At 46.8% G+C, this 24,396-nt stretch overlaps 1 protein-coding gene and 1 long non-coding RNA gene across 5 annotated transcripts in view; one reads left to right on the top strand and one right to left on the bottom strand.

Annotated features, from left to right (window-relative positions):
• SPNS2 (SPNS lysolipid transporter 2, sphingosine-1-phosphate) overlaps positions 1-19,564 on the top strand; it is a 136,143-nt gene extending 116,579 nt beyond the window's left edge. For all 4 annotated transcript variants that reach the window (XR_010825793.1, XR_007164853.2, XM_066979816.1 and 1 more), the window contains 2 exons: positions 13,100-13,146; positions 14,870-19,564. Coding sequence is in view for 2 of the 4 variants with exons in the window: in XM_066979816.1 (XP_066835917.1) it covers positions 13,100-13,142 (43 nt within the window). In the remaining 2 variants the exon portion in view is untranslated. The remainder of the gene's footprint in view (positions 1-13,099; positions 13,147-14,869) is intronic.
• On the bottom strand, positions 15,727-23,700 carry LOC136786618 (uncharacterized). Its single transcript, XR_010825794.1, has 2 exons — positions 22,982-23,700; positions 15,727-22,857 (listed from the first exon to the last, which is right to left on the bottom strand). It is a non-coding gene; the product is annotated as an uncharacterized lncRNA (long non-coding RNA).
• Positions 23,701-24,396: the final 696 nt, after the last annotated feature.

Genomic DNA, 24,396 nt, shown 5'->3' with positions numbered 1-24,396 from the left:
GATTTCTGGAAACTGCAGCTTAATTCAGGTTTGACACATTGCTGAACAGTAAGACAGTATCTTTAATAAGGGTGGCAACTGCTGAGTAAGGCTTCTCTCCCTGCCATGTGCATGGTGTCTGTGCTGTCGACTGGGTCCCGTCTGCTCTTGCTGACAGGGTTCGGTGGTCTTCTTGGAAGAATTTACGGAGGAGGATTTGTTATTAGCTGCATGTCTGCCTGTGAGAGAAAAGACAACTGAGTGTTTTGCTATTAGCAGCTTAGAGCTCCATGCTGGACTCAAACCCAGTGTCCATCTCCAAGCTATCTGACAAGCCATCTGCACTTGGCACTGCGCACCTTTGGCAATGATAACTGCCTGCCTGGCCAAGCCTTTCTCATATCCTACCTGTTATTTGCTGGGTATGGGAGAATTTCTTCTTCAAGACGCCTTATTTTCTCTCTGCAGTCAGTCGTGCTGCTCAGACAACAGGACTTGGAGCTGTGCTTTGCCAAAAGAAATCAATTAACCTGCAGGAATCACAAACGCCAGTGTCACATGCCAGAGATTAAATCCATTCATCACCAGTAGGGTCAGGGTGTACGGGCCAGATGTCAGAGACCCCTCTAATGAACTAATATGGAAGCAAAGAAGTGTAACGCTGCTCTCTGCAGCCCTCCTCTGCCTATGGAAATTAAGCTTTCTCTGCTTTAATTCCAGTGCTTCTGTGAAAAGTAGTTCTTTTTTTTTTGGTTTGGTTTGGTTTGGTTTGACTTGTTTGTTCCTTTGTGTGATGGTCTCTGGGTGTTTGCTTTGAGATAATTTCTTCTTCCAGGCAGGACAGAGTATCAGGATAGCAACGCCACTTTCCTGTAAAGCTTTTTCCAGTTTCCACCACGTTTCCTTTCAAAAACAGAATTTCCAGGCTTTCAGTGCCTCATGGTGTTCTTACACTACTTTTATCATTGCCCCAGTTCTTGGCTTATTTTGTGCACTGCTTTTGTAGCACAGGAATTCCAGTCAATAGGGCTGCCCCTCTCACAAAAACACTCATCAGAAAAAAAGTCTTTATATAGCAACTCTTTTCTTAAAAAATCCTGATTCTTTTACAGTGACTTTGATACAGTCTTAGGAGTCTGACAGCTTAAAGAGGCTTTCAGTCAATTTAGGACTGGCAGAGAACACGATACAGTATATCACCCTGTAATATAATCCAATCGTTTTTGGTGCAATTTTTAAAACACAAATTTAGCCTCACCCTTCTAAAGTGCTAAGAGAGACAAAATGGTTAGAAAATAGTTTCTGTAAGAGCTCTTATGCACTAGTAGTAATAAATATAGCAGTTCTTTTTGAAACCACTCCACTACAATTACTGCCGTGGTTTCACTCGACTATCCTGTTGGTCCTTTCCTGTTCTGTAGTGCTGTGGTGGAGGGCTAAAGCAGTCATGTTTTTGTTCCAAACATGACTACCTTCAGCTGTATATTTCTCTTACGTGCATAATGAGAATTTTATGACACCCGAGTTGTACTTGGAGATGCTCTGGGAGACGATACATACAGGGAGAGGGGAGAGTATCTTGCCAGGACAGAGCCCTGCAGAAACAGACCAGAAATCTTATTATCAGCCAGATAATAATAATAAATTGTAATAATAGCTAATTATTATAATTATTAATATATTAATGACTGATTAATATAAATACTATAATAATTATTATAATAGCTAATTATTATCGGCCAGATAATAATAATTAATTCTCAGCCAGAAGGCAACTTCCAGAGGTCAAGGGCACTTCAGGTACTTCACTTGGAAGTAAAAGCTCAGCACTGCTGGGAATTACATCCGTGGTCTACGTCTTGTTTCTTGCTCATAATGCAGATAACGTGAAAAAACAAAGCTTCACCCTGGAGAGCTGCAGAAGAAATGCCTATACTAGTACTTACTAGGAGCAGTGGCTTCACTAGTAATTAGGAAGAATGTGCTCTTTTCATTATGAAAAGTTTTTTTTTTTTAAAGTCCTTTCCACAAGCTCTGACCATTTTTGGATGCCAGGGCATATAAATCACTGTAATGTAATTAGCACGTAAGATGATTTTTTTCTGGGCAGTCAGCATGAGTGTCAGGAGCATCAGGAGCTTTGCTGTGCAACGCTCCTCTGTTTCTGCACAGACATCGACCTGTGGGACCACAGATGCTCTGCAGCAGGCACTGGGAGGTTCTGTAATCCAGGTCCAGTCTCCAATGTCTGCTTCCAGTTGTTGCTGAGAGAAAACCCAAATTCACCTAGATTTTTCCTGAGAAACACCACTCTGTGCAGGTGTCGGATAACCTACCCCTCAAATGATTTTTTTTTCCTATATCATTTTTTATTTAATCACTGATTTTGTACCTGGAGGCTTGAGATTTTCTGTTCTTTCCTGTACGCATCCAGCCATACAGCAAGATGCTCTGGGTGGCTATCCAAGGTTTATAATTGTTCAGTCTCTCCCTGCATCCTGTATGATATATGCTGGGTATTTCTGCCAAAGATACAGCAATGCAGATCAGGCAGCAGGATGCAACTGCAGCGTATATCCCTGGCGCAGACACAAACAGGAATAAATAGCTGCCCTGATGCAGCTGGTCAGAACAAAAGAATTTAGGAATTTAACTAGCTACCACCCATCACTTCAGAGAGACCTGCAAGCATAAATGGTTCACCTGTTTGTTTACAAGACTAGTAAAGAATCAGGTTACTTAAACAGCTCTAGTAGGTTTTTCTTCTTTCTGAAAATCAAACATTTCATAAGAAAAAAATTAACACCTTTGATCAGGTGAGGAAACTCTAGCTGAGTAACAGTGGTAATTAACATTTCATTTGAAAGTGGTGGGTAAAACACTGCAAAGAGAATACTTATTACAGACTAGATAGTGCAAGACCAAAGGAACAATTCCTAGTCCATGCACCTTTTCTGCTGTCTTAAACATGGCAAATCTGAAAATTACATTACAGGAAAAATGAGAATAATCCATTTTCAGACTCTGTCTCCTGCCTCACATCAGGCTTATTTTTAGCCTTTTCTAGAACTAGATGTAAAATGATCTTCCAGTTCTCCTACTGCAGCAATTTGAAAGTGCCTGACCTTATTTTTGCTTTGCAGATTCTATTATGTGGGGCAGAGGAAGGACTCACACAGCTGTCAACCCTCCTTTCTCTGATTTTTCTGTGGCAGTGGTTAGAGACAGACAGGAACCCATCAAATGACCTTATGCTGTTGTCAGTACAGGAGAGAGTCCCCTCCTTTAACAGTGTCGCAGGTATAACTGGGCGGCTGGATTGGTGCACAGCACATTCCACTCTGGTCATTTGCATTACTAAAAAGAATTTATCTTACATGAAATATTTTAAGATGTGCTGCAAGGTGGTTTTTTTGTTTTTTTTTTTTTTAGAGAAGCTGAACATGAACTTCAGAGAGCTGTCTCAGTGCTGCATTGAAGCAGAGTCCCAGTCTGAGGATTTCAGGGCCAGCTAGTGGATTTAATCACACGAGTCCCATACGGGGATATTCGAGGAACAGTTCACCCACTGCTGATATTCAGCTATTTATGGGGAATAACACGATTACTTTGCTTGCTTTTTTCACTTTACAAAAAAGAATGGGTTAAATAGTTCCTATAGGTATATAAGCTCAGAATACTTTTTTAACCCATCTAAGATGCCCTTAGCCTTTCGAAGGCATGCCAATTTGCAGCAAAAAGCCCAGCTTAGGATGCAGAGGCTCTGTGATGATGAAGTGTGTTCCGAAGATCAGAGTGACGTGAAAAAGATGCATAAACTGCAGATGGAACAGGATTAGACTATTAGATGGCTTATATGGAACTGAAGAGTTGGGAGGTGGTGATAATATAAGTAGGTTTTTTATTGGTGGAAAAAGCCTACTTGTAGAAAACTGGTTTGTGGTTTGTTGTTGTTTGTTTTGTTTTGTTTTCTGGTTGGTTGGTTGGTTTTTGTTTGTTTGTTTTCCCATGTTTACTAGCTATATTTGTAAATTCATAAATGGCGCTAGCAGATACAAGAATGTAATGGCTTGGGACTAGCTGAATTTTAAATGCTGATTTGCTTTCTTCAGTTGGGAGCTGCTGGTTTCATGCAGATGGAAAATATGGTCTTATAACAAACAAATTACTGTTTTGTTCTCTTACTTTAGTCAACCTGCAGATTTCCTGCAGGTTATGTGTAGGAAGATGTCAAAGGTCAGCCTGGTTGCTCACAGACACGTTGAGACAAATCGTGGTCCTTACACAAAAAGCTCACGGCATTTGAAATATGCTGTTCAAGTTAATTGTTGGCAGCAGGAGCTTTGCTTAAGTATAGGCAGAAGGACAGAGCCAGCTGGTGTTGGCATAGCTCTTGCTATCTGCAAGCTGTGGCAGAGGCTGCAGGCAGAACGTCGTGGTTCTCCAAGCCCCTCCATTGCCCATACGTACTGTCCTTTTGAGGTTAATCTCCTGTGCCACAGTATTCCTAGACTATTCCTAGCTATTTGCTGTTCTACAGCAGAAAGGGAATTGTTCCATGTGGCTGAAGTTAGAAGGAGGCACAGCTTCTTTTTCCAAGAGCATCACAAGAACTGCTTTGAGTCCTCCTGCTATCTTGGTTACTGACTCTGCTGTGACCTTCAAGAAGTAAATGCTATCCCTAACATGCTCATCAGCTGTAAAACAGGATTAAAAGCACTTGCCCACAAGGTGGAAGGGGACTTAAACCATATGCTCACAATCGATGAAATGTGGCGCATTGTCACTGCAAAGGACAGTTCTTGGCATGCAAGGACATTGCCACACAGGAAGATATTTTAAACTCATGCTAAGACAGTTTCTTTGCTAAGGCTGTCCTGGCACAGGTACGAAATCCGATGAAATCTCATGCAGGTGACTGGAGCAACTGAACAGAAGGCAGTCTTCCAAGCCAGAAAGCCTTTCTGACACAGGGAAATAGAACCAATATTGAAAAATGCTGCTTTGCCAGTCTGTTTCCTGAAGACTGTCACAGTCACAGAACGTATTATAAAGGTATTGACTTTTATAAACAGCAGATGACCTCTTCATGTGGAGAACTGCACGCTCATATTCAAGGCAACTGTGTTAATAGGCTAATTAGCACTTAGCATAACGGAAGTCCGTGGACTTGTGCACTCTGAACCTGGACTAGAGGTGTTTGGCAAGGCAGATTTTCAGCCAGTTGTGACTGTGTGTGTGTGTTAGAGTAATTTAATTGTGGTTGGGGCCTTGGCCTGAGTGACATCTTTTAGTGAAACAGGGACAAAACTGTTAGCTTATTACTTCCAGTACTTCCAGAAGGAGTATCTGAAGTGTTCTGGCTTAGTCATTCCTCAAGTTGCTGCCAGACCACAACCACATGCCAGAAAGGGCTTGCCCAGACCGTTACAGCAGAGCAGAGCAGGACAGTTCCCCACGGTGGTGTACTTGTCAGTACGATGTTAAAGGTTGGACTAGATGATCTTAGAGCTCTTTTCCAACCTGAATGATTCTATGACACCAGGTAGCTTAGAGACTGGTAAAAGGAGCTGTACCATGAGGCAGTTATTTTGGAGGGTAGGAAATATGTTTGTAATTGGTTGGCATCAGGAAATTGTACAGGAGTTTTTGTTTAAAGATTTAATTAGATCACACCTGTCATGTTTTATCCTCCCTCCCATTCAATCATGCCAAAAAAAAAAAAAAAAAGCAAGACCCTCCATTTCCTCTTTCCTCCCTTACTTCAGTGGACATGAGAGTTACGATGTTATCCAAATATTCCATCGCACTAGAAATCCCACCACCTGAACCCTGAGTTCATCATTAGCTAGCAGAATTATATACACAGGGACAGACTCAAGCCCAAAGTTTTGAGGGCTTCAGAGACCTGCATCTTCAGTAGCTCTGGAAGTACCATTAGTGTACCACCACAGAGCAGTAAGGCAGAGTTATCTCTGAAGTTCATTTTCATCCAAGACCTTGGTACCTAATGAGTGCTGTTAACTGCTCTTATTCAGATCTGTTCTGTTGCAGCTGCCTGTAAAAATAGAAGAAAAGGTTATTAATTTTTTCTTTACACCATTTTTCTCCTCTGTTAAGATCTGTAGCAGAGGAAAAATAGAAGCTGACCGTGTTTATTCCTCTGGGGAAAAATATATTCAGCACCTGGATTAAATGAGCAGATAGAAAATACTAACAGAGTCTGTGCAGCTTTGAGGGGCCGTACCAAATAAATAAAGAAAAAAAAAAGTATTTGCTGCACACGATCATCATATTCTGTTCAGTAAACCAACTGATGTGCAAGAAGAGAAGGGGATTTAAGCCAATTCATTACTTTAGTGCAGCTGGCAGAGCACCTGTCATCACCAGCATGAAGCCCCCATCAGGCTGAACCCACAAGAGAGCTGCTGCTCAGTGCGGACTGACACCATTTCTGGCTCCAGAGGGAAGGGCAGCTCTATGCCAGCGGCTGCCAGGAGGGCTGCACGCAACCAGGTCCCCTCTGAGTTTGGTTTGGAGTGCTTCAGATTTACACAAGCCCCATGCTTCCTCTCTGGCTAGAAGTGAGCGAGCAGAAGCAGCCAGCAGAGCTAAATTAAGCAGTGGTTTCCTACTCCAGTGTAAACTACTCCTGTGTCTGCTTCTTTGTTAAAAAAATAGTGTTATGCTTAGTGTTCTTTAGCAAACTGACCTCAGCTTCATCCAGCATACTCTTCCTGGGAGGCTGGAGGAACCTGTCATGCTGCATCAGGAAGCTCAGTACATAGACTATTTTTAGCTGTGCCAGTCCTGTCCCTGTACCACTCGCTGGGATCTTTCTAGCTTGATGTATTACTGTTGCTCACCTTCCATGCATCTTCACCTTCAGTCCTTGTTTTCACATGCAGCATGCTAGGAGCCTTTTAAATCAAAGTGCTGAGTTTCAGCAGTAATGCATGTTGTTAATCTTGTGTGTCTTGGACAAAGTTACTGACTTCACTATCAAAATAGCTCGAGTTCAGTTAAAACAGGACATACTGTCTGGAAGCAACCCTTGATTTGGCTGTTCTTACACCTGGCTCAGGAGATAATAGGTTGCACTAAGGTTAAAGGCAAAGCAGACGTTTTTTAGGGCTGAGATGGAGGCACAAGTGCACCTGGCAGCTTGTTCAGTGTCACAGCAGAACTCTGTTGTAGAGCAGGGAACTCCAGCCCCTTCCTTTTGCAGGTGAAAATTGCAAAAATCCTTTGTTACTGGAGGAAAGTAATGCCTTGTGTATGTGTATTCTGCACTGCTTGATTAAAAGCTCTGTGTAGTGAAGGGTTTAAAAGGTACATACTTGAACTGGAGTCTCCAGCCTGCTGGTTGTGCTGTTGGTAATGTGTCTGGCAAAAAGGAGGTGCATTGTTGGGACCAGTGTGTTACCTGCACAAATGTGGTGGAGAGCCAAGCTGAACAAGCGCTGTGCAGTAGCTAGGGCAGTAGGTTTGGCTTCTGCAGTGAACAAAATAATAAGGGCAAGCAGAATATCCAGGGACATCTTTGATTCGTTTCAGGGCCAAAAATCTTTGCACGAAGTCAGCGCCCATACGTGCAGCCCTGTTAGCGCTGTGCGTTACTAGATGAAACTCGGTGCTTTCAGTGGAGTTTGACTGACTCAAAGTCCTCAAGGGAAATATGACAAAATCCCAGTGAAATGCAGCTATAAATCCCTGTGCGGTGAAATACTGGTGAGACAAAGCCGTAGAGTCTGTGTAGAGTATGAACAAGGTGCGATAACATATAAGTGGGGTAATTTATGCTTTTTACGAGGTGTTTCCTGGTCCTCTGCTCCCTACGCGCTTGTTTTGCTGGCAGGCCAACTGCAAGCTGTGTTTCTGAGGGTGCTGACAGTTATGCAGACAGTGGTGGAAAATATGAGTGAGGTGGTCTGTAGACTTGTGTCCATTTCCCTCCTTTGTTTACAAAAAATGTTAACGTGTTTTGGCGACTGGCTTTGGCAAGGATTTACTTCATGCAATTGATCCCTGCAGTAACAAGCTGGTGGATGAAGTGAGCGATGTGAAACGTACCTTCCCAATGTCCCTGCCTTTCTGAACCACAGCTGGTAAAGTAGGAGGTAATTATTGTACAGCGAGACAACGCTGCCTGTGCCTAAGCCCCCTTTATGCTCCTTTGCCTTAGAGACCTCTTTCTTCAGGCTGCAGCTACACTTGTCCTCTTCTCGGGGTCAGAGACCACAGTGACCACATTACTTCTACCCTAGGATTTTACTTTACCTGACGGACCTGAAGTTGTGTGCATCTGAAGATCAAGAAACCCAGTGAGGAAGGCTGCCCAAGCTCTCCTACTCCATAGCTATTTAGTCACTTCTCTGCAGGAATGCAGTGATAACAATGGTGTGAGCTAACGGTGTGTGCAAGTGACTTCCCGTGTTCATTTATCAATTGATAAAATTCACTGCCACGTCTGAAAGTCATACAGGTGTGGAGCTGCAAATGATGATGCTTCGCCTCGATTTTTCTCGCACAGATTCAGGCAGCAATGTTAGATTTGAATGCTACTGATGAGCTTCAGTAGCTGGATTTGCAGATTGCTGCACCTGGCTGGGATGCTAATCATCACCGACACACGGCTGGCATGCGTGTCATTGGCGCTAAAGCTCCGATGCAAAGAGACTCTTTAATTACCTGCAGTATTTGGAAAAGAAATTTCATGTTTTTCATAGATTTAAGTCCTTAACGTCTCTACTTTTCAAGGGTGTCTGTCCATGTAAACACTTCATCACCTAACACTTCTGGCTGCAGTGTGTTCACAAGGCCTTCTGGAAATGTTCCTTGGCCTTATAGGACTTACGGGAGGGACAACTGGCTGCTGCCCAAGCTTGGGCACTTCCAGGGTTCATCAACAACCTCACCGAGGCCTTGTGTTTGCCATCTGAGTTTGTTCAGCTTTTGTAAGCAGGTCTTACCCTTCTTTCTGCTAAGCCCACTGTCATCAGCCCTGCTCCCCAGTAAGCGCTTCCCAGGCAGCTTTCAAAAGCTGTTCATTAAACCAAGGTTTACCCCCAGCACTGTCTGAGAAAATTCAGCCAGGGAGGACTCTGCCGAAGGGTGCTGTTTGTGACTCCTACATTCGTATCCCCCCTGAAGCACCGCTTCAGCCAGACACTTAGAGCACATCACGGTACTCCAGGAACACACAGTTCTCTCCTGTGAGATGGAGGAAGAAGGAGCCTTAGTCGCCGGCAGGGCTGCTGCTGCGTACAGTGATGTAGCTGCCCCTGTAACCCCAGTACTCTTGTCTACTGAATGAGCTCTTGTTAGTCAAATAATGAGTTATTTGCAGGCTAGAAGGACCCCACTGAAGCATTTTATTGTTGGTTGTAAAAGTTAAGTGATGTTAAGTACAGCAGGCTGTAAAAATTAGGGTGTTATTTCCTAATATGCTTCTCTGTTACAGAAGCCAGAGCCTGACTTGTTTAGATAACAAGAGAGCGAGGCTTTTTGGCAATCTACAGGATACTAAAATACGTGTGTTGTTTAGGTTATGTAAGAAACTGAACATTAAAGGGTGCCCAAAGCATTCACAGAAGTTTTATTTAAGCACTGCCTCTCTCTAGGAGTCTCGTGCACGATGGTGCCCCATGTACTAGCCTGCAAGCGTGTTCTTCTTGACATCCCGTTACCTGCTTGAGGTTAAGCTCATGAACAGAAATGATAAAGTCATAGAGCTCAAACAATCGGTAGGCTGTATCTTATGAAAGTCAGTGGGACATATATTCCCCCCGTGGCTTCTCACAACTTCACCCCACATTGCTGGAACAGTCAGAACTGCAGGTAGGAAGGGCGATCTGGGTTTTGTTCATGCTGGCACAGGGTGGAGGAAAGCATTCAGAGATTGGATGTGAGCAGCAAAGCCTCTTTCAAAGGCTTTGGAAGGTCCAGATTGTGCCAGGAACTGTGTAGCAGTGTACAGTTGTACTCTGCCAGTACAAACCGTAAGCTCCAGTATCTGTTGGACTGGTGAGCAGCTACGCTGGAAGAGACAGAGCACTTGGAGAACCATCTCTGCACAGTTCCTGAAACTGAAGCTAGAGTATTGCTGACCTGTAAAGGGTTCTGGTGACTCATCTGTTATCTTAAATTCATCTTCTTTTTCTTATGCAATTCTCTCACCGGCTGAGGTGCTGTGAAATTAGATGCATTTTACACAGTATAAATATTTAACAGCCCTAAAGCATGTAGTTTAATATTAAACAGACAGTCATATAAATGCTTCAGAATTATGGATGCTGTCACATTACATGGAAATGGTTTGATAGCATCTAGGAGAACTATTTGGGTTTGACAGGGGAGGAAATGATGGGGTCAGAAGGAGTCAGTCTCATTTTTAACTGCTAGAGGAGCCCGTAAAAACAACCAAAAAAAGTTGTACAGCTTCTGTTCTTGAAAGGCAATTTGGGCAAGTTTCCTCCCCCTCAGGAAATAACAGAGTGGTTCCCACCCTGCTCTCTTCAAGGAATGAAAACATTCACAATCTTGAGAAAACAATGCAGAGAAAATAGAACAATTTGGGAACCAATGTTTAGTCAGCAGATATCCCCAAATCGGAAGCGATAACCTATTCAGAGTGGGATTATCATTATTAGAAAGACACGTGGGACTTAAATGAGGATTTATATGCTCTTGCGTCTTGTTAGCTTAAGTCCATGCAAGACATTTTACCACCTAAAAGAATCTGAAATTTATTAGTAGTATTTTTTGCTTAAAAAAAAATAAATTCAGAGCTGACCTGCTGCCACCCATCAGCTGGGCTTTGTTGAAACCAGGCTGTGCACAAGTCAGTGACCATCGTCTACAGCACAGTGCTTGAGAATGAAGACTGCCCTGAAATCTGGGAGATTTCAGTTCTCTCTTCTGCCTGCTAGCTTCCTATGTGATTCCTGAAAGTCCATTCTGTCCCCAGCAGGTTCTCAAAGACATGGTCTAATTTCCTGTGAAATCTTCTCAGTGCATTTCAGGAACAGCCCCTCTAGGCCTCCGTTCCCTTCTGTAAAAGAGAGATAAAGCAGAAATTGAGAGAGATGCGTTAAAATGCAAGGGACAAGTCATTCTCATGACTTGAGGGTAGCAGAAGTACTTACATGGGAGGTACGTTTTATTCCATAGGAGGCTGAAACATACGTGATACGAGAAGCAAGGCCTTGTGTGTTCACCTGTCAGCAACGCAGGGGGGTCCTCTACACGAGAGATGATGTAGTGTCAAAACAAACGTCTTCCGTGTATACTCAGTATCTTGTAAAACTGTGGAATGAGTACCTTGGTAAGGGACATTGCTTTCCAACAACATTATTGAGCAAACAGCTGGAGTTTTAGTATTCTATGATAGCTTCATAAAATGTCATAGTTTACTTCCTGCTTCTGACTGTAGCATCACAAGGTAATGTTTCATCTCTCTGATGTATTCTGATAATTAAAGCATAGTTAAGATGTTCAATAGACTGTCCAGTACAGTAGGGCTACAAAGAATGGTAATTCTACAAAGAAACGTAGGGCAGCTCCTGCATCAAAAACATCTCAGTTCAGAGCCTTCAAATGCAGAAAAGGCAGAGAGGCTTCTTTGCGTCTCGGAGAAAACTTCCTGCGAGGTTGGTGCAAAGTTCTCTAGGCTGAGCTGGGCCAATTTCTGCTGCAGATATTTCTTGGAAGGTGACCTCTAACCACTGGTTCATTTTCATCCCAGAACAGGTCTTAACCCAGCACCATCCCTTTTCAGCATAAAAGGGTGTCTCGGGCCAGGTGTGAAGTCTGAGGAGCCACAGATGAGTTTCAATGAATCAGCATTTTCCAAAGGAAAATGATGCTTCACTGAGAAGTTCTTACCTGGTAGGCACTCAGGCAGAGATGCTTGCTGTGAGCTTGCCTGTAAACCTGCCCAGGTTTTTCACTGATTCAGAAAGAAGTTGTGCTTTTGCATGTGATTGCAAAATCCTGCTGCAATCCTTTCAGGTATACAATACCACAGGATTAGTTTGTTATTCTAAGTTAGCAGCCAAGTGGTATGAGAAGACTCCCGCTTTGTGACTCATTTGTTCTCCTCTTGGCCAAGTACAGCTAGAGTGCATTTGGGTAAAAGCACTCAAACGTGTCTCCTTAAACCCAGACCCTTAAGTGAGGTCAGGGTTTTCCAGCACGGTTATCCAGAAGCCGGCAGTTCCCACCGATGTCAGTGACCACCCAAGACAGAAAACAAGTCCCAGGTTTATTACAGTCCGAGGGTGACTTGTCCTTCTTACAGTCCACATTAGAGCCCTGCTGGGCTTAACATTATCAAAGGAGATTGTTCCTGTCCCTAAGCAACCACAAGCTGGGAAGGCATGAGTGGTGTTTAAAAAGACAGAGAGGAGGGGACATTTGCTGCTGCAGGAGCGCTGGTGGCAGCTCCAGGTCAGAGCTGTTGCTGAGGAAGGCTGAATTGCACAGGGTGTGTACTGCAACAAGAAGGAGCAGGTCTAAGGGATAAACCTTGTGAAACTATTCCTGCTTTTTTCCCTGGGTACCTCACAGAGCAAACAGGATCCATCCCCCTCGCTGCCCTCAGCAGCAGGAGGCAACAGCTTCTCCCTGGTGATGCTGCAGTCCTCGCCGGACCCCATCAATCACTTGGGAGCAGTTGTCTGGAACAGCAGCAGGTCTTCAGGAGCTGAAAATTGAAAGGCAGCTTTCTTTTTAATTTAATTTTTATCAGTGGTGACTGTTTACATTTATGCTGTCAAGTCTGAAGGACACCGTCCAACAGCCATTGTATGCACAGCCTTGTCACTGGCTTCGGGAAACAATTGCTACGTCTGAATGCCTCCGGGGCCTTCCCAAGTCCTTGTCAATTAGTGTCAGCAATATTACTTGGCGTGTTCCAGCAATTGTCAGAACTGCTATCAGACACCACTGTGAAACGGTTCCAGCTTTAATAACTGTCCTGCCCTGTAGTATAACGTGCTATCTCTTTAGAAACTGTTAAGCAGTGGGAACCTGGATTTAAGAGGCTGGTATGTTTTTGGAAGTCTACTTCTTGGCTAGTTGCAGCTCTCTCATGTCGCTCTTGTTCTCCCTCCACCAGGGTGAATCACCTCGTGATGCCACCAGCCTCCGTGAAAGTCTGAGATGGTGAGTGACCCAAACCCACAACTGGTTTCAAGCTATCCATCCACTCCAAACCCCTACCAACTCATTTCTTTCCATATCACTTGGAAACTGGTTAACTTTTGACAGCCACGATCTGCGCCTTTGCTACCTTGGACCCAAATCAGAGCAAAGCAAGAACACAAAAACCAGGGGTCAAAACTCAAATATCCTTTGTAGCACTGAGGTATGTCCAGAAACCTTGTGCTCCCCTCTTGGAGCAGATAAGGCCATGCAACCCCTATCAATTTGAACACCAAAGGTGTGATTGTCCAAAGCCAGAATTTCGGCTTTGCCCGAATGCATCTTGCATTCCCAAAACTTGCTGATGCTTTGCTTTTGGTCTAACATCTGCTCACTATCATACAACCATTTCTAGCAGATTCCAAATCCAAACATTTCTGCTGAAAAATGCTTTCTGGCAGCACAAGAACGCGTGCATTGCTGCTAGGACTGTCCCCACTGCAACCCTCGATCAAGGGTGACGGATCTGAGACCCTGGCAGGGAGCCAGCGGGGCAGTCCCACTCCCACTCCTTCTCCTCTCTTGTGTTCAAGCTGTTCTTATCGCTCACCAGCAGTCACAGCATCGCAGCTCAGAGCTGTAACAATTGATAAACACTTCCCAGCATTTTACTGTAGCCAAAATTAATTACAGCGATTTGTTTTTTGAAGAGGAGATTTCTTTTCTATGAATTAAATGCATTGAAAGACTAATCATAAAATCAGAACTCGGTAACACGCTTAAGAAGAGCCTTTTGGGGAAAACGATTTATTACAATCTCTAGTATAGCAGATGTGTTATTTCCACAGAGGGGAGGATGTTTTGGTAGAGCCTAAGGATAAAGTAGGCCTGCCTGTACCTTGCAGTCTCTGGGCTGGATGTGTAATCATACACTGTCATTTATCAGCAGCTTTTAGACAAAGCTTTTAAAAAAAAACACACAAAGACTCAAAAATTGGGGAGCAAGTATCAGTTGGTGTTGCTGCGACTTGCCTTACAGAACTGAATACCTGGGTCCTGTGCACACACAGGTTTTTTTCACTGTACTTTCTTTTTTTTCTCTTTTGGTCCAACTTTATATAAGTTGAGAGAAGCCAGGCTATCCTTATAGGGAATTTTTCCATAAGCCAGCAGTCACTGATTTTTAAGGTCAGGGACAATTTCCTGCATAATATGGAGCACAGAACCTCTCACAGGAAATCCTGCAGCGAGAGAACTGGTTATCCTATCCACAGCATGCACAAGTGGTGTCGCACCAGTCAGGAGAGATGCTGATGCTGCTCTTTAAAGCCAGTACATACCACCAGCGTTGGGCTGAAGGTGGCGCCTGCTCCACTTTGTTAGCAGCAGGGCTGACAGTGGGGCTCCGTGCTGGGGATGTGCATGCTGGGCTGCCCCCACCCCTGAACTGGGCTCTCCAGGGAAGCAGTTTTGAAAATGACAATTGAAGGTGAGAGGCAGTCTCTTCTTGGATGAACTGGTGGGGTTAAAATCAGCCTAGCAAAACTCAGCCCTGCTCTCCTCTGTGCTGTTTCAACCCACAGCAGCTGTACCTGTAACATCGAGGTGAACAAGACACAGCTGACGCCCTTAAATAGTACAGGCAGGAGTGTAAATCTGGGGCAGAGTTTGCCTGGATCACAGCATCTTTGTGCTTCACCAAGTACCACTCACGATGAGCCTAACCACCTTTTCTCGTTTCTAGTTGCCAGTGAAGGAAACCACATGTGGACTCCTGCTTCCACCACCACAATCTCCAGCTCGAAGCCCTTCCATACTGGAACCGGCGGCTCCTTCAGCTCCACGCCGCCCCGGGAGGGTTCTCCAGCACCAAACCCATCGCAGCGCTCCGCCTGCAGGGCCAGGCAGCAGGAGATGAGCAGGGCAGCCTGGAACGCAGCGCTGCTGGAGCGTAAGGACATTCCCAGGTTCCTCTGAGCATCGCAAGCAACTCTCTGCCGGCCCAACAACGCGCTACCCAAGTGAGTGACTGTAGATTGTGTATATGGTTTTAGTTGTAGCCGATGAAGTCCACATCGTTTATAGGACAACCTCCGTCCTAGCAAATGCTGCTGTTCTGCCAGCACTCCCGCACCCAGAGACTGCACTAGTTGGGGACCTGTTCTGTACATCACCTTTTCTTTAACACTGAAGGCTCAATTCAGATTATTATTTTTTATTTAAATACGTCGTAAGATGCTTTATCTCTGCTGAAGACATATATATAAATATATATATTTAGATAAACAGTTTTTATTTAAATGTTTGAGATCTGGAGCTGCCTGTGCAACCCTACCAGCCATGAATACGTCCACAACTCTCCTCATCTCAGTGCCCTGCTATCAGGCCCTGGAGGGGCACCACAGGACGAGTCCCAGGGGATGGATGACTGCCTGTCACCTGAGGCTGAGCAATGGGACAGAGGAGAGAGTTTCACTGCACTGGGTATGCTGGCGGTTGTTACAGAAAGGCCCAGAACTTTTGACAGAAATACCTAGGGGCTCCAGATTTTGCTCAATATCCTAAATTCAGCCTTGCCTAGGAGATTCACAGGTTTTTAAGATACCAAAATCCAGCTGGCTGAATTGCTTTACCTAGGGCCTGGTAGTGCAATACTGCTGTGCCAGTGTCATCACGCTTTGTTTACACGCATATCATGGTATGTGTATTGTCAGTGCTAATTCTCCCTTGTCAGTATTTTCAAAGCAGGTGGCTGATACTCTACAGTAGCTGTTCCCTTTGGAACGATGGTTAGGTATAATGCATGTCCATCCCCAAGCACACTCCCAGCCTACTCTTACTGGGGTGTCAGTTAATCATTTGTTTATGAAGATGTACTTGAGATCTTTAATACACAAGGCCAGTGTCTGAACTGAGTTAGAGTTTCAAATGCAGAAGAGTGTGTCTGTAAAGCAGTCAGAGTGCCATTCCCCAAGAGTCTTATGTCCTGCACTTGACCTCCACAAGCCAAATTTATGCTATGTCAGCTTGATGCTGCAGGAGTGTGGGGAAGGAGGGAGAGCACAGACCCTGGAAAAACAGTCAGGCTTCCAGAGAAAGGGCGTTCTTCCGTGAGCTCCCCCCTCCCTTTGTAATGTTCAGATGTCTCCCATAGTTTAGACTCTCTCCAGCTTAGTGCACACCTTGAGGTGAATGCGCCTCGCTCTTGTGCTCATGTTTAGTAAGTAGCTGTGGCTGGGCTGCAAGTAGGACTAAATCAGCAAAGGAACTGCAGTGCTGGGACTGGACCCGATTTAAGCCTGGAAGTTGGCTGTCCTGATTGTGGTGTACGTTTGTTCAGGGACATGGGAAGGTACTGTTAGTAAAGGTGGGTTTTAGCTCTCCTTCATTTGCAGGATGTACTGTGAGCTACAGCACACCATTAATGTAAAGACGGTCAGTAACTCCAGTTACCAGCAAACTGGTCAACACTCACTGCGTAGCCAGTCTCTGCCCAGGCAGCTGTGTTTTGAGGGTGACTCCTATAACAACATGAGCATTTCCTCCTCACAAGTCTCCATAGGACTACTCTGCAGAGGCTAGTCTGTCACCTCAAATACTTTTTTACAATGGCTCTAAGATTTGGTTAAGCAACTAGTGCCAGAAATTTTCCTCGAGTGCTTGGGCATCCTCTGGAAAACAGCAAGTGGGTGCTAGAAATAATAAAGCAAAACAAATCCAAAACAATGCTTCATTTCCCACCTCGTGCCACTATTTACGTTTGTAGGGGAAATACCAGTGCTGTGGTCTAGGAGCCAAATTTTTGGCTTTAAAGGCACATGAATTTCTGATTCCCATTAAGAAATTCCTCGTTAAGCTGGCTAAAAAGAAACAAAAAGCAACCAAACAATTAGTCATTTCATCTCAGAGACCAAAGATTTGCCATGTTTTCCAAATTGCTTTTCTGATAGGCTCTCTCTGCTGTAGCATTTACTGTCAACAAAATGAAGCATTAATGCAAAAGTTCAGAGGTTAGGAATTATCCTTAAACCTAATTCTCAGGAGTCAATAATGAAAAGGGAACTTAAATATTTGTAGTTTCACTGGCTCTCCTTGTTTGTGACAAACCCCAGTCCTTGTTGGAGAAGCTCTGCACTGTTACAGGAGGCCAGCTTTATCTTCTGTGAATATGAAGGAAATTGCTGTGGCTTTCTTTTTAACAAGGATAAGGGGATGGGAGTGAACAGGGAATGAGAAGCGAGTCCTACTTGCAACAGTTCCATGCCAAGGGACCCCCGAATCCCTGCTCCCACATGTTCCAGGCTAAGAGAGGGGAGCCAAAGCAGCAGCTGTGACAGCTCAGGAGAGATGAACAGGAGAGGGGACGGAAAATCTGGCTGCTGCTCCTTTACATATTCATGGATCCGTATTCAAATGGCTCGAAGCTGAAAGGTTGGATTTCTTGTTGAGTGTGTCTTGATTTAGCTGTGTGTTTGTATTCCAAACTGGAAGAATTATTCAGTGAGAGCTTCTATAAAGTTGTTCAGTCCATTAGAGGGAAACCAGCTCACTTAGATCAAGGGTCTGCACAACTAAGTCAGTAACAGGAACATCAAGTCTGGGCTGGAACCATGCAATACTACCAAACAGAAGCTGGACCCATGTTGCCATTTAAGTCTGTTCCTTGGATCGTAACAGAGTTCCCTGTCCCGAGACACAGGCCCATTTCTGCCAGTATGTGACGTGGGGAAAGTCGCTACCTGGGGCTCAGTTTGTGCACGTGTAGAGCTGAGATAGTCGCTGCTGAAATGAAGTGCTGTTGTGTTTCTGTACTATAGGAAAGGTCAGAAGCTCCCCATTATTAAAATATGGCTTACCATATCATATTATACTGGTGCTGAATTCTGGACTTTAGCACGCAGGATTGTGCTGGTTTCCATTGTAGCTCTGTGTGTAACAATTTTAGGTAGGTATAGATGTAATCAGGCCCAGAAGCTATTAGGACCGTTTGGCTGTTGACCTCATAAAGCAGTGTAGAAGTGGAAACATTTTTGGTATACACATAGGAAGTGTTTCTGGAATGAGAACAGAAGTCTAGGCTGGACACATACCACTTATAGCAAAGCTGAATAACAACCCTTATTAAAATTAGTATTTGTTTTTATAAAGAAAGGCTGTTAATAGGAAAAGATAATTAGTTTTTCATAAAGAATACACATATTTTAGTACCCATCACAACCAACGATGCAAGATTTCAGCCCATCACTTAAATAAATAGTTGTTCAGACCATCAAGGTTATGTTTGCAATTCAAAACTTTCACGTAAAATTAAATAGTCACAGTAAGGACAGAAACACCTTTAAAGCCACTGGTTTCCTGCACACAAAGTGACTTCATGTGAATGTCTAAAAATTAGCATGCACAAAAAGCAGCCCTTGAATGCATTTAAAAACATAGGGGAAAATACTACACTAAAAGGGAGCAAGCACCCCATCGCTCATGCCCTCCCATGCACGTATACATCTCAGGCGAGGGAGCCAAGAGAGGGGAGAGGGTTCAGGTTTTTGGCTGGTGCCGCTGCGTCGTACCTTACCCTGCTCCTCAGGCTGTGGCCGGCCCCTCCACAGTGCTCTGCCCTTGCTCCCCACCTCTCTCCCTGCAGGGCTGCAGCAAGGTGTATGCTCCTTCCACCCTCCCTGCGCTCCCTGGGGCCCGCAGTGTTAGATGCAGCCTTGCTGCACGCATCAGGGTCTGTGCCTGCCTGTGCAGGGTGTAGGGAGGGTGTGCAGGGCATAGGGACAGTCCAGGATGCCCCTCAGTTAGTCACCAGGGCTTTCTTCTGCTCCACTTCATGAACAGTTTGGTGTTTTTTTAAGCAAGTGTTAACTCCCTCCACAGCTAATAGTGCATTTGCACCAGTGTACCACTGTGAAGCAGCCAAGCTGCTTGTACACAGCAAGAGGAACAGAGGTAATGGGAACTGCACAGAGAGGCAAGAAAATTACCCAAAAAGCAGCAAGCTGCCAGCCCGAGTAACTACACTGCCTCCTGCTGCCACCACTTACGATCTGGGTGAACCCAAGAGCCTCTCACCTTTTATAGACTAGCTAAGAGAGAACCTCAGGGTGACAAAACCCTACTACATGAATGGATGTACTCTGGAAAGCAGAGTTCCTCTCTGCACCTTCTGTCCTAATTGTTTGTTTTCTTCTCTGTTTGCTTTATTGTTTGGTAAACCAGCACTTACAATCACTTTTACTATGTGATGTATGGGAGTAGAATAGTATATTTTCTTGTTATACAAGGGAGGAGTATAAAATAGTTTTCTGATTTCTTTCAGAAGCAAATGACTATTTTATTTTTTAAGAGCAATTGATTGTGAATCTCAGAGTATAAAAAAGAGAAATAAGCCAAATATATACCTTTATGTAAATTAAGAAATAAAAGTATTTAAAACATACCTCCCGGCTCCCTTTCCTGTGTCACCACTTGCTCTGGTTGTGCACTCCGATGGCTGCTGCCCGCAGGGCTGCTCCCTGGGACAAGGCTGCTCCCTGGGACAAGGCTGCCCCAAGCCCCACAGCTCCTGCCACAAACACTCTGACACGGTCCCAACGAGCCAACAGTGTCCAGGCTGGCCACCAGCCTGCCTGGGGCTGGTTTAAAAGCAACACCTCTGGCAGGGACAGGGGGAACAGGGGGTGGTGGGTGGCAGCCTCCTTCTTCCTGGGCCGGCCGCCTGGGTCCAGCTCAGGGTCGGAGCTTTAGGGGAAGGTGTCGGCGGTGGGCAGAGACGGGGTGAGCTGACAGCAAAGCCAGAGTGGTGGTAGCCATAGGTTGGGTGTTTGGGACAACGGGCAGAAACGGGCAGGGCAGGAAATTAATCCCAAGGCACGGCTGGCCCCAAGGCCGCCCTTCTCCAGGGGCCCTGCACAAGCCACAGATGCCGGCTCCACAGGGCAGTGGCTGCTTGTTTGTGGGCAAAAGGGGGCGAAGGGGATGGTTCTGCTGCTTCAGGTGCAACATGCTGCTGCACACCAGCTCTCCTGCCCTGGCCACACAGACAAGGCACATCTCAGCCCGAGTGTCTCCTCTCACCAGCCATGGACGTGTTCTCCGTGTCCTACAGGCCTCCACACTTCCCTTTAGTGTGCTTTTCCTTCAACGCAGAGCAACTGTCCAGGCCAGGAGACCTGCCCCCAGCAAGCAAAGGATTTGTCTGCCTAAAAAACCAACCCTGATCACTTTCTGGCACAGCATCTCTGGGCTTCCAGCTTAATCATACTGTGTAAGTGACTTAAGCACGGCTTTATAGATTTTGATGTTCCAGCAGCTCAGCTTTGAAGCTCCGCTACTTCAGCATTCATCAGCCAACAACTGCTAACATGGCTGTACTGTTCGCTTTTTTTTGGATCACAGACATCCATGTGGCCATACCAACACCCCACACACAGCCACACGGACACTTGGTCACTCTTTCAGCCCCATTGGCCATCCCTGTTCATAAATCCTCCCTACGCTGGTTCCCTAGAGATCCCACCAAGGCAATCTGCAGTCTGACAACAGCCTCACTGCGTGAGCTTGCAGCGTAACTTCTCTGACCACCTTCAACACACATCGACACCAGAGCAGGGCATTGCCTTGGGAGGACCGAGCAGGCTCGTACAAGCTGCTGCCATTTGTGCTGGAGGTGTCTGAGCTCGCTGCTGGCGGTCATTTACATTTGTGCAGAGATCCCAACTGCTTGGCAACTTCTTTTTCACTTCTAATCAACTCCAACACACTTCAGCCCTCTCCTAGTGTCCCCGGCAGAATCTCGGTATGACACAAATAAAACAAACTTAGCATTTGAAAAATATGCCGAAAAGGACATGTTTACAGTTGATTCATCCTTTTCTGTGGCTATATGCAATGGCCGACAGATGCAAGGCAAGTCAGGAGGAAATCCACGCGGGCAGGCTTTTCGGCCACCAGGAAGAGCCGTGCTGTGACCCTGGATGCTGAGAACAGAGGGTCTGCAGTCGGCCCAGGACGCCCTTCACAGCACAGAGCCTGCCGCGAGGCACTGCCCCAGTCCAAACCTGCAAGTCAGCAGCAACCAGCCGGGGCGGCAGGGCACTCCCAGTGCCCCAGCAGTTGCCCTCTCATCACTCCTGCCACAAAAACTTCCTCTCCCCACTCACAGCCTCTCTCCCTCTTGCTCGGCACTGAAGTGTTCACCAGCAGCACTTCAGAGCTAGCTCAGCTTGAGCCCTTCACCCAGCACTGGCTGAGTTTTTTTACCTTGACACTGCCGGGCCTCCTGCCACGGCAAAGAGCTGAAAGCGATTCAGAGGACAAGCAGCCTGGGACAGGCAGATTTTTATTCCCCTTTGCAGGGGACAGATTTTACCACCCAGCTTCACCCGACCGCCACATGCAGCCTTACTCACATGCACAGACGAACCAGCCCTGTCCCAAACTTCACACCCTGTCCAAATCCTCCCGTAGGAATTCAGGACGTCTCTTCTGCCAGTCACAGGCAGTGGGGAGAGTCTTAACGCACCGCGGACCAAAAGATCGTGATTTTGGTTAAAACAGCTTAACCTTCAGACAAGAAACTGGCACTGGACTGAGAAAGGCGAGTTCACAGCCCTGCTCCTGGCAGGACCTCACCAGACAGAGGCCTTTCTCCAGCACTAGGCACACAGACAGGCGGGAGCGCTCCCGGAGCTCAGAGCCCCAGGGTCTGCGGCTCTCCTCTTGCCTTCAGCAGAACCCTCGAGCTCTTATCACTGCCAAAGAGCTTCTGAGCCCAGGACAGCTGAAAAGAAAAGGCTTCATTAAAATCAAAGCCTGGTCTATCCCCTGAAAGCCCTGAAGGTCCGGTGACAGATGGACATGAAATCAGGGCAAATGAAACCTTTGCAATCGTTAGAAGGCACAAATAAGTGCCAGTGAAACACGATTTGCCGTGGTGGATTAGTGACTGCATTCTATACACTGCGCATCAAAGCCAGTCTAAAGTCAGGTAATTTAATTGGCAACGAAGTTGTTACTGCAGCAGTGTGCACAATGCCTCACAGCTTTCCTGTCCCTTATCTTTTGACTGCTCTGCAAACGCTGCAGACACACACACGAGCACAGCAGCTCAAGGAGGTCAGTCGGCCTCTCCAGCCCGGCAGCGGGCACTACCCAGGTGCCATCCCCCTGTCAGATCCAAGGCCCGCACAGCTTCCACGTCGTGCTTTGCCCTTCCCTGGTTTCTTCCCAAAAGGACAAATGGATCCACGTGGATTCGCACCTTGGTCCTTAAAACAACTCAGAGTTGTCTGAGAGCCACACATCACAGGAGCTGGGGGGGAAACCCTGAGACACCCCCAAAGGCTTCACCTGCAAGGGCTCGTAGGGCAGGCTCCTGCGCGAGGCCACAGTACCTGCTGTGCCATCACCTGCCGGGCCCAGGAGCGGGCTCCTGGTCCCACAGAAGTGAGGTGGCAGCATAAAAACTGGAGAGCCCTGTGCAGCACGGCCCCGGCCCTGCTCCAGGCTGCTCGTGGCCCTGCTGTGAGCACCAGGCTCAGCTCCCACAGCACGATCAAGCTGCTGCTGTCCTGCTGCACAGCCTGAGACAGCCCGGGGGGCTCCAGTGCTGTCCTCCCACTCCCCACATACCCGGGTACCCGTGTGCTCACCTTGGCTCCTACTCCCCACACCTGCACTCTGTTTCTCCTCCGGTTCTGCAGGGGCAGTGGTGCAAAGTCCCAGGACATCCTACTTACAGGCACAAAAAGAAGGAAAGAAATCGTTAGCGAGACAGACTTCAAGACGTGAAACCTTTGCTCCCCTTCAGAGCATCTCCAGACCATTAAAGGTGGATGACCTGCTGGCCTCTTACCTGCTGCGTTTGCGTGACAGTTGAAAAGTCATCACTCAGGAGAGAGCTGGAGGCGCATCGAGATCCGGGGCTTAGCTGGGATTGAGGTTTTAACCAGGCAACGAACCAGCTTTCAGCACGAAATGGCAGAGACTGGGCAACATCCCCGATGCCAGCAGTCCTCTTTGTCTCCTTGCTCTTGGAGACAGGATCGGCAGTAATTGCCAACACCTTCTGGCTGGGCACAAACACTGGCAGCTCTCCCGCAGGCTGCGAGAGCAGCTCTTCTGGTCAAGACCCTGCAATAACATCCAGATCAACAAAGGGCTTGGGAGAAAAGCGCTGTCAGGATGAGTCCAGCCCTAATGTGCTCAGGAACTGGCTGGTGTTTGAGGTGGGGAAATGGCAAGTGTGAGAGCACTGCACTGAGATGCCAACATCAGCCTTCACTGAGCTCAGTCCTGCACCACCACAGCCACCTGCCTGCAGCCCCTGCTGAGGCTGGAGGCCAACGGTTAGCCTGAGGGACTAAAGGAGAGCTTCCCTTCACGTGCCAAGGGACCCTGATAACGCAGAGCTCCCCTTCGCCTCCTTCCCCAGCCTGTGCCTATACCTTAGAGGATTTTGACTCGAAGAGCCCAGCTCCAGCCAGCTCCCCCTCCTCATCCAGCACAGATGAAGGCTGCAGCCTCCCATGCACCGACCAAGTGCTCCTCGGTGCTGCCTCCCTGGAGGGCCAGAGGAAAGCAGCTGTGAAGGCAGAAAGCAAGAGGAGCAAGAGGCAGGGGCAGGCAGGACACCCTCCGCTGAGCCCTGCCAGCGGGCACCACAGCTCTGGCCCTTACCCGCTGCTGCCAGGAGCTGGCTCCTTCGGGTGCACGGCAAGCCTCGGGGATCGCTGCTGGGACATGGAAGTGAGAAGGGGCTGCACCCACCTGGGGTCTGCACCTGAACGTGACTGCACTGCTGCCAGCAGCTGCCTCCCAAGGACCTTTAGGCCATTGAAGAGTCATTGCAAAGGCGGATAAACAGCCACGGACAAATGCAGCCTTTTGCAGCTCTTCTCTCGCTCCTTCCAAAAGCACCACGACAATTCTGGTGCCCTCACCCGTGTCTAGCCAAACAGACCACCTATGGGAGGAGAGCCGAAGGCACAGCGGGAGCAGCCCTGCTCCAGAGCCTTCCTCTGCCCGGAGCCACAGCTGAGCTGCTCTGCACCAGGAGGAGGGCAGGGACGTCCGATACCGGGACAGGAGACAGGGCCAGCCGCTGATGCATTCCTCCCGGAGCAAGGTGGGGGCGAAGCAAGGAGGGAAGAGGCTTTAGAGGCAACCACGGTGGGGTTTCAAATGCTTTGAGACCCAGCTCCCAGCAAGAAACAAGAGCCCAGCATGGTGAAGAACAGACTTCGCAGATTGCTGCACGCCTGCTGGTAA

The sequence above is a fragment of the Anser cygnoides genome, chromosome 18, assembly GCF_040182565.1.
Source record: "Anser cygnoides isolate HZ-2024a breed goose chromosome 18, Taihu_goose_T2T_genome, whole genome shotgun sequence".
NCBI lineage: Eukaryota > Metazoa > Chordata > Aves > Anseriformes > Anatidae > Anser > Anser cygnoides.
Note: the sequence above shows the minus strand (reverse complement) of the source record. Positions and strands in the feature narration are given on the sequence as shown.